The following is a 13,781-nucleotide window of genomic DNA, read 5'->3' as shown; positions in this document are numbered from 1 at the left end:
GCTGCCCATTTATTGCACCGAATTTTTAGAATTTCGATGGCCTTATTTTGCTGAAAAATATAACCCCTTTCTTTGACTTTTCTCCAACAATCTCCCACTTGAAGACTGATTTTAATCTGTCTTCACACCACGATCAATGCAGCAGTATTTCTGGTCTTGTTACTCTAGCATGCCAACTGAAGCTGAACACAACTTCAGTTTGTCTGTAGTCACCGTCTTTGTTAACATGTCTGCTGGATTTTGAGCTCCACTAATCTTTTCAAGTTTCAAAATCTCATCTTCCAGAAGAGACTGGATAAAATGATATTGTAATTGTATGTGCTTCATTCTGGAATGAAAAGACGGATTTTTTGCTAGATGGATAGCACTTTGACTGTCGCAATACAAGACATTGTTTTCTTATTTCTTGCCTAACTCTTCCAAGAAACTTTGAAGCCAAACCAACTCTTTGCTGGATTCTGTAACAACGACATATTCTGCTTCAGTTGTGGAGAGAGAAACTATCTTCTGTAATTGAGAAACCCAACTCACTGCAGTACCTCCTAGAGTATAGACATACCCTGTAGTGCTCCTTCTGATGTCAACATTTTCGGCTAAGTCAGCATCTACATAGTCTGTCAGTATTGTATCTCCACCTTTAAAACAAAGTGCTTTGTTTGTAGTACCTCGCAGATATCTGAGGATCCATTTGACAGCTTCCCAGTGTATCTTGCCTGGATTATTCATGTACCTACTAACAACTCCCACTGCATGAGCAATATCTGGTCTTGTACAAACCATGGCATACATTAGACTTTCAATTGCTGAGGCATATGACACCTTCACCATGTGTGCACGTTCTTCCTCCGTCTTTGGTGACTGTTCTTTGGAGAGTCTAAAATGAACACCTAAAGGTGTACTTACTGGTTTGGCATCTTGTATATTGAACCTGGAGAGTACTTTGTTGATGTACTCAGCCTGTGATAACATCAAAGTTCCCGACTTTGTGTCTCTCTTGATCCTCATCCCAAGAATCTGCTTTGCAGCGCCCAGATCTTTCATAGCAAACTGCTTCGACAATTTTTGCTTCAAGTTTATAATCTCTTGCATGTCTGAGCCTGCAACGAGCATGTCATCAACGTACAACAATAAAATAATGAAGCTGTTGTCGAACCTCTTGATGTAGCAACAATGATCTGCTTGGCATCTGGTAAAACCACTACTACTCATGAAACTATCGAACTTCTTGTACCACTGTCTAGGAGCTTGTTTTAAACAATACAAGCTCTTCTTCAACCTGCATACTAGGTTTTTCTTGCTTTCCTTTATGAAGCCTTATGACTGCCTCATATAGATTTCTTCCTCCAAATCACCATGAAGGAAAGTTGCCTTTACATATAACTGCTCAAGATGTAAATTCTTTGCAGCTACAATTTGCAACACCAGTCTGATTGTAGACAGTTTTACGATTGGATAAAAAATTTCATTGTAGTCAATACCTTCTTTCTACTGAAAACCTTTGACAACCAATCTCGCTTTGTAGCGTTTGCTCCCATCATGCTCTTCTTTGATCTTGTAAATCCACTTGTTGTGGAGTGCTTTCTTGCCTGGTGGTAATTCAGCTAATTCTCATGTCTGATTTGACATAAGCGAGTCCATCTCATCTTTCATGGAAGACTCCCACTTGACTGAATACTCCACTTGCATTGCTTCATCATAGCACTCTGGTTCACCATTGTTAGTCAGCAACAAGTAGTGCAAAGAAGGAGAATATTGTTGGGTTGGTTTAGGAATTCTGGAGGAGCGTCTCAGTTCTGGTGTGCGTGGTTCTTCTTGAACTGCTTCAAGATTGATCTGAACATCATTTCCAGAAATCTCCTCAAACTCAGTAAATTCATTTCTTTCAACTTCGGTATTGGAGCTATTTGATTCTACAATTGACCTATCTTTTTACATCACATTCTCATTGATAATGAAATATCTACTTCTGATGATCTTTCGATTTTTGTAATCCCAAAACAGGTAACCGAACTCATCACCGCCATAACCAACAAAGGCACATTTGTTGGACTTAGCATCAAGTTTACTTCTTTCAGTAGATTCTATATGTACATAAGAAATACAACCAAACACTCTTAAGTGTGAAAGGTTTATTTATTTCTTGCTCCAAACTTCCTATGGTATTTCGCCATCCAAGGGAACTGAGGGCCCACGGTTGATCAGGTAAGCTGCAGTGTTGATAGCTTCAGCCCATAGCAATTTGGGCAAGCCAACGTGTATTCTCATGCTTCTGGCACGTTCATTCAGAGTTCTGTTCATGCGCTCTACTACGCCATTCAGCTGCAGTGTCATGGGAACTGTTCTCTCCATCTTGATCCTATTGTTTGCGCAAAATTCTCTGAATCTACTATTTTTGTACTCTCCTCCATTATCAGACCTCAACCGCTTGACTTTCAAACCAGTCTCATTTTCCACCATGGCCTTCCATTTTCTGAAGGTATCAAAGACTTCTGATTTCTTCTTCAGAAAATAAACCCATACATTCCTTGTAGAATCATCGATGAAGGTGACATAATATAATGAGCCTGCAAGAGATGGAACTGGAGATGGTCCCCATACATCAGTATGAACCAACTCTAACTTTTTAGCCTTGGATGTCTTACCAATCTTTGCAAAGCTGACTTTCTTTTGTTCGCCAAAGATGCAATCCTCGCATAGTCCGACATCTACATTCTTTAGATCTGACATCTTTCCTTTTTACAAAAGTGTCTTCATCTCTCTCTCGCTCATATGACCAAGCCTTTGGTGCCATAGGTTTGATTTTCCATCAGCATCTACTGCAACAATCATATTCTCTAAGTTTAAGGTTACATAGAGAGTACCAATCTTCTTACCACGAGCAATGACGAGTGCTCCTTTGGTAATCTTCCATTCACAGCCTGAAAAGGTTGTGCTATATCCTTCTCCATCAAGTTGTCCTACAGAAATCAAATTTCTTTTGATGCCAGGAATATGTCTCACTCCTTTCAGCGTCCAGGTGGTTTGGCAGTTTTAATCGTATGTCTCCTTTTCCGACGATCTTCAAGGTTTCATCATCAGTTAGATGAACCTTCCTAAAATCACCACTGACATAGTTCTCCATGATTTCTCGGCATGGGGTGGAGTGGAAAGATGCCCCTGAATCCAAGATCCATGATTCAATTAGACTGTTGACGCTTAAAATCATGGCATCACCTGTCTCCTCTGTCATGTTGGCTTCCTGTGCGCGGGTATCTTTCTTCAGTTCTCTACAATCTCTTTTAAAGTGACCCTTCTTGCCACAATTATAACATGTAAAATCTTTCTTTCACGTTCTTGATTTTCCTCTTCTAGATTTGGATCTGCCACGATTTGAATTTCTCTCTGAATTTCTCCCTCTGTACTCCGTGTGCAAGGCTGAGGAGGTTGATGCTTCACCCGATTCTCTCCGTCGAATTTCTTCGCTCAGTACCAGATCTCGAACATCGTCGAATTTCAATTTACTATTTCCCGACAAGCTGCTAACTGCTGTAACAATAGCATTCCAACAGTTTGGTAGAGATGAAAAGAGAATTAAAGCTCGAACTTCATCATCAAATTCAATTTCCACGGAACTCAACTGGGTTGTGATTGTGTTGAGCTCATTTAGGTGTTGAGCCACTGATGCCCCTTCCGCCATCCGCAAATTGAGCCACCATAAGACCCGCCGTGGTCTTTTCCTTTGCTATGTTGAAAGCAACGTTGCGGGACAACGTCATTCGGATAACTCCGAGGGCTTGTCTGTCGAGAAGAGCCCAGTCTTCATTCTTCATGCCCTATGGTTGCTTTCCTGAGAGAGGTTGATATAGATTTTTCTGGTACAGAAAATCCTCAATCTGCATCTTCCAAAAGCCAAAGTCCGCACCATCGAACTTCTCAATTTTCACCTTCCCTTCGTCTATAGCCATCGCTCCCACTCGAATCTGGCTTCTTTGGATCGTTTCTGACAATTTCTGTGAACCGCTGTGTATTAGAACACCTCCGTCGACAAATTCGTATCGACGACAAAATTTTTACTATTCACGAAAGTCACTATTCATTTGAATAGTAATGAATAGTAACCTTGCAAAAAAATTGACAAAATTCATAACCAAAAGCTCTGATTACCAGTTGTTGGGAAATAAACCGAGTACGAGTAATTTCTCTATAACCAGATTAGTGAGAATGCGAAATAAAAGCAGAAAAATAATACCCGAAATTGATAACGGAGTTCAGCCAATTTTGCTTACGTCTCCGGACAGCTGCAGATATTTTACTAAGAGAGAAAATTTACAGGTGTTTACAAAACACTCACTACTCACAAGAAAGCTCTCTAGTAATGGGAGAAAGAAATGATTTTAGATTTTGGGATGATTTTGAAGCTAAATGAGCTAGGGTATTTATAGTTGAGCCTTAGGGACTAATATTATAAATACCCTAAAAATATAATGACTAAAATTGCAATATTCCCATCTCCATTTCAACAATAGCTACTCATTTATTACACCGAATTTCTAGAATTTCGATGGCCTTATTTTGCTAAAAAATGCAGCCCATATCTTTAACTTTTCTCCAACATTGTGGCAACGTATAACCTTGTTGGTTCCGATTCTAACCAAGTCTGCGGCTTTGAAAAAAGAATCTCTCGAAGCAGTGGTGAAGGAGCTCCGAAAATCACTCAAGGCCTCATTGTAATCCCTTTGGCAGAGCTTAAGCCGAGTTTGTGAGAGCGGATCTTTCAATTGTTGGAGAAGGTTGTAGATTTTATCGAGGGTGTCCTGAATATAAATGGCCATCACCGAGATGGAGACCAAGGCAAGGCCATGTAGGTCGGCTTTCACCGCATGAGGGTCGTTGCCGACTCGAGAAATATAAAATACATAGTCTAAGGCGGGCTTGTAGATGCTATCGATCAATGCACAATCGACATTGCAGATATTGAAGGAATAAGAGAAGATGTTGAGTAGAGGAATTAAGGTCATGGAATATAAGAATTTGAAGGAAGACATTTTCCTAGCATTCTTTTGCTAATGATTGTATTATCTAATGATTTATGGACTGTTGAGGTTAAACCAAACATGAGCTAGAGTTTAAAGAAGATTCTTAAATTAAGGAATGAATCATCCTGCATTTTGTCTTCTGATGTTTCGAATGTAAGCAAAATCTGGAATAAGATCAGGATGAAAAATCCTAAAGTGCAATGGCACTCTTTGCTTTGGTTCCCTCTTCTTATACCTAAGCATAGTCTTGTAGCATGGATGGCATTTCTTGACAGACTTCCTACGAAAGAAAGACTACATAAAATGGGGCTTGTTAATGACTGTCACTGCATATTTTGTTATGCTACTATGGAAACGAGAAATCACTTATTCTTCAAATGCCCGGTTGCCTCATCCCTATGGTCTACTCTTTTTTCTCTCAATGGCTTACGGTTTAGACATACTTCTTGGGATGCTCTCTTCGGTTGGGCTACTGTGTTTTGGAAGGAAAAATCACTTTTATCTACCATTATGAAAGTTTCTTCTAATGCCTTAATTTACACCATATGGAAGGAAAGAAACAAGAGGCTTTTCCAAAGTCATTCTTCTACTGTTGAAGACATGTTCAAAACTATCAAGGAAATTGTTGGTTTCGTCTAAGGGGAAGAACTATAAGTAGAATTGACAATGTTAATATTTTTCTTTGTAACCAATGGGGTATAGTTTGATGGGTTGATTGCCGTTTTGCTTTGGGTGATCTTTGTATTTCTTACTCTATTGTTTTGTAGCATATTACTGCTCTTGGGTAATAAAAATTTGATTATCCAAAAAAATAATATTTTATGCACTAATTAACGAAAGTCCAAGAAAGGAAAAAAATAAGGGAATGTTTTATTACAACTGTTATTTATAAATGTATTTATTTGAAAATGGATTTCCTAACAAATTTCTCAATTCTCATACAGAAAAAAAAAACCTTAATGGCGTAAAAGATTTGAATCAGAGATTTGAAAATTAAAAACCAATAGATAATGCAAGATTTGTGGGAATGGTGTTGGCAATAACTCTATAAACCCAGAATTGAAGGAAATGAAAACTGGAAACTATGTGCTCCTTAATTCGAAAATTAATACTGAGAAATTATTCCAATTTATAATTAGATATTTTACAAGAAACGTTAATACTAATTGGAACCAAATATTGGAATGAACAGCTATTGTGTTTCACAAACTTGTTCTGTCGTTTTCATGTTACCATTGCTGCAAAATTAAGATTAGAATTCCCCATTTTTGTAGACACATTTCATTGAAAAGAGACTTTTGTGAAAGGCACACTATCAACAGACACATCCAACTCCCCACGCGTCAAATTGGCACTCGACTTTGATTCACCATAGCTCACCCATATTACTTGTGGTAAAAAACCCAAAACCTAAAAGCTTGAAACAATAATTTTTACATCTTAGACGCTTTTTTATTTTTATTTTTATCGTCGTTATAAAAAAAGAATCGGCAGTTTTTACGCCGCTGATGGGGCGGCCATCACTTGGACAGGACCGGCTTCCGAGAGTGCCGTCAGGAAGGGTTGCAAGCTAATAGGCTCCGTCTCTCCATCAGCAGCAGTGGACTCCTTGTAATCAAGCGAGTCTTCGTTGTAAACGTCCCACCATTTCTGCACAAGCATCTCGATGTCCTCTCTTTGCATGTTGTCTTCTTTCCCTGTGTACCTCCAGGGCTTCGATCCCTGTTTAATCCCATCACAACATGATAATCAAGAGTCAAGACCAACAACATTTACACCAAGAAGAAAAGAAAACAGAGAGGGAAGTACTGTGTACTTACCGCTGCACAATAGTGAACGACTTTAACTTTTTCGAGCTCCACGTTCTGGGGATGACGCCATAACATGGCAAGAACAAGGTTGTAAATTAGAGGAATGGGCTTGTAAACGTCCTTAAAGAACATGTTCAAGAAGTCCTGTTCCGCAAATGGGGTTGGGGTTGTGATTTTGAGGGTGTTCAACAGCGTTTCATAGGTCGCAAGGTTGGGCTCGAACACGAACATTCCGGCATTGAAGTAAAGAGAAGGGGGATTACCCATCTCTGAAGGCCAATTCACCTTGTCGGGGCACTGTTGGCAGTAACCGATCTTATATTGTGGGGCGTGGCTCCAAATTTTCTCGCAGAAACAGTCCATCACGGCGTAGAAATGCCCATCAGGCATATCAAACAGGTGATCAATGTTATCGTATACCTGAATGTCGCCGTCAAGGTATATCATCTTACTGTATTCCACGAACTGTAAGCACAACGTTAATTAAAAATTATTAAAATATAAAATAACGCAAGAAGCGTCAAATTAAGTTCAGTAAATAACTCTTAACATCCATCGAACAGATCTAATCGTGCTATTCAGTAAAGGGTAATCTCGTAAAACAACCAAAGGATTTTCATGACAAGAGTATGATGCAAATTGCAATGCATGAGAGTTCGACACGTGTAAGATCGTACCAGAAAAATAACCACGGTTGAAAGTAGGGAACAACGTACCTCCCAAATACGGAGCTTGGAATAATTGATGACGTAGTAAGCCATGGCGAACTGGGTCTGGTTCTCAGGCGGATAAACGGGTTCGATCTCTCGTACGATACAACCCTGGTTCACCAGGACCCGCCTGTGCTCCTCGGGCACGTCGGGTAAAACGGCAACCACCAAAGGGTACGCAGATTTCACCTTCCTTAACCCTTTGCCTAACCCCAAGACGCCTCTCACGTAGTCCCTATTACCGGCCAGGAACGTGACGTAAGCACGACTGCGCATGGTGACCGGTTTAGCGAAAACGTTGGTTTTATCACCGGAAGGAACCAGTTCAGGAGCCATGGAAAATGGAACACAGAGGGCAATGAGGAGATGGCTATAAATTAAGAGGACTGCAGAGAACTCTTATGGAAATGGCTTTACTAAGGTTTTTACTTTCCTTGTGGACAAAGTGATGGAAGAAGCTGTTTAAATAGAAAGCCCACCAATGAACCTAGACAGTAAATGCAAAATATTTTATGCTACGGGACCGGAAATGTAGGAAAATTTTGCCGTACATGTGTCAGTATGATGATCCAACGGTGAGAATATTGGTTTCGAGAAACTTCAGGATATATGCCCATATATCTGATAAATTGTTGCAAATTGCAATGGAAGACGCCATAAGGTCCTTGTTTTATTTTTAGTTAAATTGTCAAAGGGGAAGAGAGTTTTAATCACCTGTTATTTGGTGCATAGATGGAGATTTTTTTTTAAAGATAGAGATCTAAATTTATACACATGTATATTTTACAGAGTAAAGAACGCAAATGGTATTCGATTATACGATATTATTTTATTAAGTTTTTCTATTATTGAAAGTTTTAAAATGGGTTTTTATTATAACGTGTTGTTTTGTTGAATCATTCGACTATTAAAAATTACAAAACGATGACCCGAATATTCATTATGTTCCAAACTCGTCATTTTTCGTTTAAAAAAATAGACGATATTCTAAGTTGAACGTTAACTTCATGATCGTGATATGATAAAATTTGATCTTAAAATCTCAAATGACTATCATATCCAGTCATCATGTTAACATCCACCTTAAACAACCGTAAATTTTTTAACGGAAAGAGACTAATTTGGAACATAATGAATAGTAAAGTGATCATTTTGTAATTTTTAATAGTCAATGGACTCAACAATGCAATACTCCATAGTCGAAGGACCATTTTATAACTTTTAATAATCGAGATACTTAATAAAGTATTATCCTATAATTAGGATCTATTTGTGTTCTTTACCCTATATTATATTACTCGAATTTGAATAAAAAAATTATACACTAAAAACCCTTAAAATTTCATAGATAAAAATCCTTAAATTTAAATCAAAATCATAATACATGAATAAATTTTTCAGAGGAAATTATACACGTCTCAAAATTAATGATAGTATGATGAGTAAGAGCTTGAACAATTGAAGCAACAACATACAAAGACAAAATACTCCGACATTTTCGAGCACCAAACATAAAGAAGAAAATTTTGAAAAATATCTAAAGCAGATGAATGAAAAACCAACCCCTTTAACTGCAATCTCATTTGACACATATATCTGACAATCAACAGAATGTAGCATACAAACGAACAAATAAGCCACACATCTGGAAATCAAGCAACCAAGAAATTTCGTAGAAACATACAACAAAAAGAAGACCAATACACCGAAAGTTCAAAAACATCGATACCTATAATACCCTTGACTAAAAAAAGGAAACACATTATTATAAGTATGATAAAATATAATTAAAAAAATTAAAAATAAAGGAAAATTAACGAAAAAAATAATGAGGAAAGAAATGACAGGAACGTGGCCGGAAAAACTATTACCACCACCCTTAACACAAAGGAAATGTGATAACCGCAGAGTATGAAAATAAACTGCAACAGAGCGAATTTTGGTAAAATTTCTTTTAAAATTTTGTTTTTAAATAATATATATATATATTCTAAAATTAAGCCTTAAGATTTTTTTTTGGAAAATATATATTTAAACTATCTTTTTTCTCATTTTATCGTAAAATAAAACGTAACAAAAAATTTAATATTTTTATTAATTATATTTTCAAATAAATAAATAATAGTAATAATTTAAATATCACTTCATATAAAACAAACTTTAAAAAGTAATTTAAAAATATCGTGCGATTCTTTTAATATAATCATTATTAAATATTCAATTTACATCAATACGAAACGATTCAATTTTAAATATTCAACTTCTTTTATGTATATTTGCTACGTTACATTAAATAAGTGTAGATCGCATATCTCAATCACTAATCTAAAATTTTAGATCTTTATTAATAAATTAAAGGTTTGGATGAAAGATTGAAATAAAGATTCTTTACCTATATTTAAAGAATAAATAACATTAATGTACCAAAAATATTATCGCGGTCGTCTTTCGGTTGGACCTAGAATTATGCTTCGACTTGAATAATTGGGTTAGAGTCGCCACCGATCACTTTAAAAATGATTTTTAGGTAGATCGGACACCATCTTACCTGATCTGGGTTTTACCAGAAATGTGTCGGGTTCGGGAGTCGGTTACGGTCAAGGAAGGATTAGCACCCTTGAACTGCTCTTTCGGTACCAATTAATTTATAGGTTGTCTTTAATTTAAATTTAAATTGAAATTTAAAACATTCGATTCGAATTACTTACCTTTGATCGACTGAGATTATTACCTTTAAAACCGGCGTCTCTTGAGTTCCGGCGACTCTTCGGCTCCCAATGGCCCTTCGTGGCTTTGTGGTTGATGTTTTAGTTTTTAGCATTTTTGCATGTGGGTTTTGCTCACCGTTGTATGTTGTTTTTTGGTTTCGATGGTTCTCGGCAATCATTGTTGTGGTGTTTTGTGGCACTCTTGGTTTTCGGTTTACTTTTGTTGGCCGTGTTGTTGTTGATGCTTTAGTTTACTATTTTTTTGTGTTGATACTATCGGTTTTGGCTGTGGTTCTGTGGTTTCGATCGTTCTGTGTGTATTGTCCTTTTTCTGTTCGTTGATGCCTTGATATTTATAGGCTTCCGTTGGGGCCATTTCCGGTTATGGTTGGAGTTGATCCCAGATATTCCGGGGCTGTTCTCGGTGATCTCGGATGGTTCAGTCCGGGTAGCTCCGATTTTGGTGCTGCACATCGTCGAAATCCTTGGCTAACCGATGACTTTCGATCTTCTGGAACCCTTGATCTCGACCGTTGGATTGGGTCAGATCCAACAGTCCAAGATCAGATACGGCGTTGGACTTTTTGACTTGATAGATTAGGGTTTTGCAACCGTAATGAACCTGGACTGGTTCAGGCCCGTTTAACCGATGCTGGACTCGAACGGATTTGGACTCTCGCCCACTTTGGACATATTGGACCCTTGCTGGATCTAGAAAAGAAAATGAAAAGAAAATAAAAATAATAAAAATAAAAATAAATAACCATGATATATATATATATATATATATATATATATGTATAAACATTTTCCAAAAACTTATATAATATATATTTTCAAAAATATTTAAAATTATATATTATATATTTTTTAAATATGTTTTCAAAATTATATAGTTTTCGAAAATGTTTTAAAAACTATATATTATATATTTTCAAAATGTTTTAAAAAACTATAATATATATATGTTTTCAAAATGTTTAAAAAACTATATAATATTTATGTTTTCAAAATGTTTTAAAAACTATATATTATATATATTTCAAAAAATCATTTGCAAACTATATAATATATATATATATATATGTATGTATATAAAAAATAAAAAAAATGGGACGAAAATGAGTGTTTACAACTGCCCCTCTTTGTCTTTTTTCGTGGAACGAAAAATAAGACAAAGATAAAAGGACACAAATTTTCGTTCAGCGGAGTTGAAAATTAAGAATAACTCCTTGTCGAATTGAGTTGCGGATGGCTCCTCCGTTGTGAAGTCGAGTTCATCTTGAAACGACATGGAATTGAAGCTGTAGTTCGGAATTTGAATCGAAATGTGGCTTCTCGTTGCTAAATTGTAGTCAACTTTGGTCTTCTTCTCGGTTTAAAGACATTGGTTTGAAAATTCGACTGGAAAATAGTTCATTGACTCCACCCTATGGTTAATAGGCCATCGAGCTGAATAAAATCAAACTCGGAAGGTCTTTGTTGATAGATAACTTTTCTCGACTTAAGCTATGCTGCCGGAAAAATGGTTTATTGTCACTAAGGGACGGCTAACCCAGGTCATCTTCTCGACTTGAAAACCTTGGCTACCACTGGAAAGTAGTGTGATTGATGTGTCATCGAGCTGAATGGAATCAAAATTGAAAATTTTGTTGACAGATAGCCCTTCTTACCTTGAGCTAAGCTGTAAATGATATTTCTTTGAGCTGAGTGTAACCGAACTCGAAGGTCTTTTATTGGCAGATAACCCTTCTAGCCTTGAGTTATGCTGCACATAATGTGCCTTGGAGCTGAGCGTAGTCGAACTCGAAGGTCTTTTGTTGGCAAATAACCCTTCTTTCTTTGAGCTATGCTGCAAATGATGTGCCTTGGAGCTGAGTGTAGTCGAACTCGAATGTATTTGGTTGGCAGATAACCCTTCAAGCCTTGAGTTATGCTGCAAATAATATGTCTTTGAGTTGAGTGTAGTCGAACTTGAAGGTCTTTTGTTGGCAAATAACCCTTCTAGCCTTGAGTTATACTGCAAATGATGCACCTTGGAGCTGAGTGTAGTCGAACTCGAAGGTCTTTGGTTGGAAAATAACCCTTTTTGTCGTGAGCTATGTTGCAAATAAACACGATATCCTATTCAGGATTTGAAACCATGGATGGCCCATTCGTTATGAAGTTAAGCCTTGAATTGGATATTCTTCATCGTGAAGTTGAAATCCAATCTAAAGATGAATGTCACTGGTGAGCACGATTCCCTTTGTCGTGAAGTTGAAATCGTGGATGGCCCATTCGTTGTGAAGTTGAGCCTTAAATTGGATATCCTTCATCGTGAAGTTAAAATCCAATCTTAAATATGAATGTTGCTGGTGAGCACGATTCCCTTCGTTGTGAAGTTGAAACAGTGGATAGCCCCTTCGTTGTGAAGTTGAGCCTTGAATTATATATCCTTCATCGTGAAGTTGAAATCCAATCTAAAGAGGAATGTTGCTGGTGAGCACGATTCCCTTCGTCATGAAGTTGAAACTGTGGATAGCCCATTCGTTGTGAAGTTAGCCTTGAATTGGATATCGTTCATCGTGAAGTTTAAATCCAATCTAAAGATGAATGTCATTGGTGAGCACGATTCCCTTCGTCGTGAAGTTGAAACCGTGTATGGCCCCTTCGTTGTGAAGTTGAGCCTTGAATTGGATATCATTCATCGTGAAGTTGAAATCCAATCTTAAAGATGAATGTTACTGGTGAGCACGATTCCCTTCGTCGTGAAGTTGAAACCGTGGATGGCCCCTTCGTTGTGAAGTTGATCATTGACTTGAATATCCTTCGTTGTGAAGTTGAAATCCAAGCTTGTATTGTTTCGAGTCCAATATCCTTCGCCGTGAAGTTGAAATTGGCTCTGAATGAAACTGAGAAGGCCCTTTTCCTTGAAGTTGAGCTTTGAATTGGATATCCTTCGTCGTGAAGTTGTAATCTAATATAGAGTTGGCACGATATCCTTCGTCGTGAAGTTCAAATCATGGATGGCCTATTCGTTGTGAAGTTGAGCCTTGACTTGAATATCTTCGTCGTGAAGTTGAAATCCAAGTATTGTATGTTGCTTTGAGTTGAATAACCTTCGTTGTGAAGTTGAAATCCAATCTCGAGTAAATTATGTCACTTCGAGTTCAATATCATTCGCTGTGAAGTTCAAATTGACTCTGAACGAGACTCGAAAAGTTGTTTTGTTGTCAGACATTCGCCCCTTCGCTATGAGGTCGAGCAACCACCATCAACTTTTGAATATGCTTTTGAATCGAGTGTCTTTCGTCTTGAAGTTGAAACTTGACTCAAAAAGCTGCAAAAAATTATGTATGCTAAAAATGATAAATGTGATGCTCTTAAGTATGTCTAAGATTCATGCAACATGAAATAATTCTGTTTTATCCCTTTGATAGAGCCTTATTTTTGTCGTCTTGTCCTTGGAATCGACCATGCCCCATTTTCTTCTCAGGTTATTAGTAATGTCACAAGTTCTATCTGATCTCCCGGACTGATTGTCTTGTGAAATGC

The 13,781-nt window shown here is 37.3% G+C and overlaps 2 protein-coding genes across 2 annotated transcripts; both read right to left on the bottom strand.

Annotated features, from left to right (window-relative positions):
* Nucleotides 1–4,529: 4,529 nt before the first annotated feature.
* LOC120158438 (pectinesterase inhibitor 5-like) lies at nucleotides 4,530–4,997 on the bottom strand. Its single transcript, XM_039169274.1, has one exon. It carries the CDS (start codon nucleotides 4,995–4,997, stop codon nucleotides 4,530–4,532), a length of 468 nt encoding a protein of 155 aa, XP_039025205.1.
* Nucleotides 4,998–6,213: 1,216 nt separating this feature from the next.
* On the bottom strand, nucleotides 6,214–7,980 carry LOC120158313 (galactinol synthase 1-like). Its single transcript, XM_039169187.1, has 3 exons — nucleotides 7,543–7,980; nucleotides 6,836–7,291; nucleotides 6,214–6,737 (listed from the first exon to the last, which is right to left on the bottom strand). Exons 1-3 carry the CDS (start codon nucleotides 7,870–7,872, stop codon nucleotides 6,513–6,515), a joined length of 1,011 nt encoding a protein of 336 aa, XP_039025118.1. The 5' UTR covers nucleotides 7,873–7,980; the 3' UTR covers nucleotides 6,214–6,512.
* Between the last annotated feature and the right edge of the window lie 5,801 nt (nucleotides 7,981–13,781).

Source organism: Hibiscus syriacus, unplaced genomic scaffold, assembly GCF_006381635.1.
Source record: "Hibiscus syriacus cultivar Baekdansim isolate YM2019G1 unplaced genomic scaffold, ASM638163v2 tig00111311_pilon, whole genome shotgun sequence".
Lineage (NCBI taxonomy): Eukaryota > Viridiplantae > Streptophyta > Magnoliopsida > Malvales > Malvaceae > Hibiscus > Hibiscus syriacus.
The sequence above is the reverse complement of the archived record's forward strand: the minus strand, read 5'-3'. Positions and strand labels throughout refer to the sequence as shown.